This window comes from Atta cephalotes, assembly GCF_000143395.1.
Source record: "Atta cephalotes unplaced genomic scaffold scaffold00060, whole genome shotgun sequence".
NCBI lineage: Eukaryota > Metazoa > Arthropoda > Insecta > Hymenoptera > Formicidae > Atta > Atta cephalotes.
The window spans coordinates 381028-386978 of record NW_012130124.1 but is presented as its reverse complement, the minus strand read 5'-3'; the positions used below and the strand labels follow the sequence as shown (position 1 = coordinate 386978).

General features: G+C 30.9%; 1 protein-coding gene across 1 annotated transcript in view; it reads right to left on the bottom strand.

Moving 5' to 3' along the window:
• The window catches only part of LOC105623605 (cilia- and flagella-associated protein 58-like), a 322608-nt gene that overhangs the window by 173130 nt on the left and 143527 nt on the right, over positions 1-5951 (bottom strand). Inside the window, exon 6 of the mRNA XM_012204993.1 lies at positions 3498-3757. Within this exon, the coding sequence (XP_012060383.1) occupies positions 3498-3757 (260 nt within the window). The remainder of the gene's footprint in view (positions 1-3497; positions 3758-5951) is intronic.

The following is a 5951-nucleotide window of genomic DNA, read 5'->3' as shown; positions in this document are numbered from 1 at the left end:
TTATATATATATATATATATATATATATATATATACATAAGTCATTACTTATAGTTAAGCTCGTTATATATAATATAATTTAAAAATCACTCTCTTGCGGTCTTATTGTTAGTCCTCCTTTAGACATTACATACATAACATATTCAAAGAATTATTAAGAATATTATCGTTATTGCAGTTATATTTAGTTTTATTTAGATTACTCTATGTTATATTTAGATTACTCTATGTTACGTAAATTTTAATCCGATTATTACTCCGAATTGCATTTTTAAATTTTGTTGTAATTTCATGAAAATTTCATGAAAATACTTTTCAATCTAGAACATTTTATATCTTAACGAACATAACACACAATTTGACTAACATGATTCTCACTATTAAACGAGAATTCAATCTTGATTGCTCTTGACGAAATGGATCTGTTCGATTTGTATGATTATGACAAATTATTTTGAAAAATTACAAAGAATTTTTATAGAAGACGACGGATGGCTGACTGTTCGTTAGAATGTAAGAAATTTTAATTAGACTGTAAGAATGGTTTAGATTTATATTGTATTAAAGAAGACTCTCTGTGAGTCGAAACGTTTACGGTATTTTAATTTTAAATATACGTGGGTTTGATAAGTTTGGTAAATTTCCATGAAATGGCACTATAATCCATTTGATGACGCGACATCTCGAAAGATCTTCGAACCCCTTCAGGCCAAATTTCAGCCAAAAAAGACGCATAGTTTGGTAGTCATTTGAAGTAGGCTATCTCAAAGTGCAAAATACTCATTGACGGCGACAATGACTTCTTCATTTGACGAGAATTTCTTCCCACAGAGCCAAGTTTTTAAGTTTGGGAACAGAAAGAAGTCACGCGGGGCCAAATCCAGAGAATAGAATGGATGAGGAATCAATTCATAGCCCAATTCGTAGTTTTGTCATTGCAATGGTCGACTTGTGGGACGGCGCGTTGTCTTGATGGAAGAGCACTTTTTTGCGCGCCAATTTCGCTTCAAAATGAGTACCAAACGTGAACTATGTGTCCTTTCTGGCTGAAGGGGTTCGAAGAATGGATCTTTCGAGATGTCGCGTCATCAAATGGATTGTAGCGCCATTTCATGGAAATTTACCAAACTTATCAAACGATCCACGTATATCTAAATATATTATATATCTAAACATATATTGTATATAAATTTTTTAATTAACTATACATCTATGTTTTTTTGTTAGATTATCGGTGATTATTAGGATTTTTGTATATAAATAATAATTTCGATAAATTAAATTATACAACATGTAAGATAAACTTTGCCGTTTTTAACAGCATAAATATACCTTTCGACAAACAGTCCTCGTGAATCCAATAATTAAATATTATCTGCAATAATTAGATATTATCTAATTACATTTTGGACCATTTTTAGAAGTAAAAATATATAATGTGTAAATATGAAACGTATAAATAGATATTTGTTTCACTTTATTTATATTTACTATATTTATATTTATTATATTTACTATAGTGCTATAAGTAGTCTAAGTTCCCAATAATCAAAATAATTTAATCATTAAAATGGATTAAAAAATTGTATTCTCTATTCAGAATTTTTAATTGAAGTAAATTAATATAATACAACATAATAATAATCAATTAATAAATAAATATTTTAATTTATTTATTAATTATTTGTCAATACGATTGAATTGATATATTCCACAACGGGATTATGCGACAAAATGTTTGTTTATAGTACCCTAATTTATATATTAGAGAAAATGACTACTGGTATTTTACCCTAACAAAAATAGTGGTATATTGTCCCAAGATACCATTTCATCTTATGATAAGTCTATACAATACAATAATACGGCTGTTAAGAAAATGAATCAATATATACTGAATATTTTCTATATTAATAGGTTAACAAGATAATCGAGCTAAATAATGTTTGAACAATAACTTATATAAAATACTATAAAAATTATAAGAAGCACATTTTCGTGCCATATTTACTTCATAAAAACAATACTGTCAGGAAATTTTGATACTTATGCAACACATTAAACACACAATTGTAAATAATTTTTTTGGCACAAGCGCTGCTAGTCAGTGTCATTATTAAACACAACAAGTGACATATTCTCCTAACTGATGTATTATCCATAGTTATCCTATATCAAAATCATGAATTCGATTGGGATAACATGCACATCTTAGACAATGAATCATCTTAAATCATCATAAAAAGAACGGTATCTGAAATGATACATATTAAAGAACAAACAATTGGTTTAAATCAGTGCTCAGAATTAGTTGCACATTTCGGGTTGATTTCTGAAGCGCTATCTATTTTTCCCTGGTCTAAACAAAGGGTGCTTTCCAATTGCTTAACACAAACGTACATAGGAATGTACAAAGTGTATCATTGTGTACGATTCAGTTGGAACAGAATGTGTGTATGCATGGTTGAGATTCGTTTCGGGTAGATTTAGATTAAATGTATGATTTTTTCCGCCTGCATTAAATAAAAAAAGTTAAAGTACCGGCCAACATCGTCCTCACTTATAGCCGCCGCTTAGTAACATGTAATTGTCACTATGTAGCATTGTGTCAATGATAACGGACAATTGGAACGCAACTTGTGTCGCCGAAAGTGTCTGGGGATATTGCAATTAGAAAGCACCCAAACAAAGTCACATCAAACATTTATTCGACGCTTATCTGCTTATTTTAGATCATTTCTCTCTATCTTAGATCTCACTATCTTACATTGTATTAATCGACAATTAAATGTACATTTTGATTGTTATTCTGTACTGTACAACCAACAAGAAAGGTTAGTTTAATATTCACACTGAACCATTGGCAAAGAAATCACAGGTAATCAGATCACATACTATGTAATACAATCACCTCACATCAGACCGTATAATATTTTAAAACATTATAAACTTATAATAATAACAATATATACGATTATAGTATAGCTGCACAATATCTTGATAGTTCGCATTATACTTGGTCCAGAAATAACATCCTCTCTCAATTTGAATTTGAACGAAAAAATACCAAGATATGAGACATAATTGATGTGCAAGCAGGTACACAAGCTAAGATACAATGATGTAATAGTATCGGATACAATCAATGACAATATTTAATGTAAGTAATAGGATGCGGTTTTTATATATAATTGTTATTCATTGAGGAAGATCACATTAAGGATTGAAACGTTTTTGAAATTGTATTACACTAAAGTAACATTTAAGAATAATATATAAGACACGACACATGATTACTAGCCGGGCTCGAAAAGCTCTAATTTAACTTTTGTCAATTTCATTCTATGAAGCCATACAATATCATATTCTTATAATATAAATTTTATTTCTTACAATATAAATTCTTATAATATAAATTAATTAAATCTTATAATAAAACACTTATTTCAAACAAAAGCTATAATAACAATAATTTGCAAAAATTGTAGAAAGCAAACCTTCATCCTGCTGTATTGCAGACTCAGTTCATCATTTCTTCGAACCAATTGTGTACCGAGTATGTCGCGCTCATTCATAACGTTATCAATATCTTTTTTCTGACGTACGATATCTGAATCTGCCTGATGTATAGCTAGTCTGAGGCTCTTTTCTTCCTTCTTTGCTTCTTCAATTTGTTGTCGTAAGTTGCTTATTTCCGTATGGGAAGTTTGCAAATCAATCTTAAGTTCCTCTTTCTCTTTATCAACTTTTCTTAACACTGCAAAATGTATGATTTTCTATACTTATGATTTTTGATTTATTATTATAATTTATTTAAAGGTAAATGTTCATTATAGGAGAAACCTCTCCGATGATCTTGACATATATTGTCAAGATTATGACTCTGAGTAACCTCTAACAAATTTTAGCTTGTTATCCATTAAATAGTTATTAATAAAATATATATCTAAAAAAAATAACTTCTTATTTCTGTTATATATATATTATTAAGAACTATTCTATATTCTTTCTTATTTATCTAATGGTAACCCACGCGAAGTAAATTCCATCCCATCTCCCTCCTTGCCACGGAGCACAACTTTCTACGTGAAGCGAGTTTCATCTCACATCTCCCCCTGTTTTAGATGAAAGTGGGATGAAAGTAGTTTCCCATGGAAATCATACGCCCTGAAGTAAGAAGAGGTAGAGTGAAAATCTCTATGCATTATTATATAAAAATAAAAATTATATAGGAAAATAATGTTTTCAAAAAAATTTTTATTTTTAAAGCAGCAAATTTTTGTTCTACATAGTAAAAAGAGAATATAACTAATAATATAACTAGGAGGATTCGAAGCCTGATTCTCTGAGAGGGGCGTGGGGCGCGATGGATACTCGTTGGCACGAAAAGGAAGGTGCCAGAAATATTTGTAGATGCGAGGGAAGGGAAAGGAAAGGCATAGGGAAGTTCCGGCGATTACGTAAATACCGATAACAATGATACATGTCACCATATTGTAACGTCACGTATTATTGGGACCCTGCAGCCGCCGCGGACTTCGCACCCAAAATGTGTCGCAGGCTGCCGTTGTAATCATGCTACTTCATATATTTACTATTTTTCTCTCGACGCGTTGCCGTTTCTCCTATCTCCCTTTTTTCTTTTCACATCAAAAATCATTTGACATGTTATGACATGTTCGGATGATGATATCATCAATGTAATTTTGATACAATTGCGAAGTTGTCAAAGTATAATAACACATGCATAATAACACAAAAATTAAAAATTGAGATGCATTGCGACGTTGCCAAGTAGTGGGCATAATGACATAAAAAAAAAATCAATTTTAACTTCCGAATTGCGCGCGTTTATTTTCATACTTGTTATTCATTCTTTTTTTCTTATAACGGATAGGTATATATGGCATAGGATAGGTCGGGAAGTAAAGAAAGTATATATAGTGATGTGAACGAAATTTTTTATTCACACTTTATTACATCATTTTTTTCATGCGTATTAAATATTAAAATTATTAATAGTTCGCAATTGGTGGATGATCTGTAGATGTCCATTGAAGATGTCGCTATCGCATATAGTGTCTTCAAATGTTGAAGAATCGCGTACTTGACATTGATTGTATTGACGAGTCGGGCTAATCGTTCGAACATTATACCCGTCAAACATACGGCATAGCATCGTTCAGCGTGCAAACTCTGACGATTAGCGGTCCAACGTTTATAAAATTGTCTTTGTTTTCGTTTCGAAGCATTTTGTAAATATTCCATCGTTGCTCGTAGAGGCACGTTTCGAGAAACAGCGACAGTTCGTGTTCGCGATGATCCCAGGGCGATCTCTATATAACTCGGTGAATCAACGTCGTTTCCAATTTCCAAATACTTATAACCTGTTACCATCAGGTTGTGCTCAGTAAATGCACAGCGCCGTATACTCATTTCATTAATCGTTTCAATACCTATTTAACCATAAAATTCCTTTACAATATCAAGCTATAGCGAGCTTGCCCAGGATTTATCTATATGCGGCCATATTGTATAAGAAAGAGTTGTATAAGAAAACAATTTAGATCATAAGTGCCACCACGAGAAAAGCGATATAGTTATTACTCATCCATTGCAACACTCTTTATAATGCAGCCATAATCATTTGTAACCTGTCGAATTGCTGAACGTTCGCGCTGCACATATATTTTCACATCTGTTATTCTTTTTTTTTCTCACGCGGATAGATACATATGTATATACATACGTATATACATTCATATATACGTTCATACATTTATAATAATAATATAAAACGCTTAATTATTTGACAAAGACAACAAAATAACGAGCATAAAAGTTAATTGTTAGATTACAATAAAAATATTAGGTGTAATAAAAAAAAATCCATTATTTTTCCATTCAATTTCATGCAAAAATAATGGATTTCTTTTTACTACACCTAATAT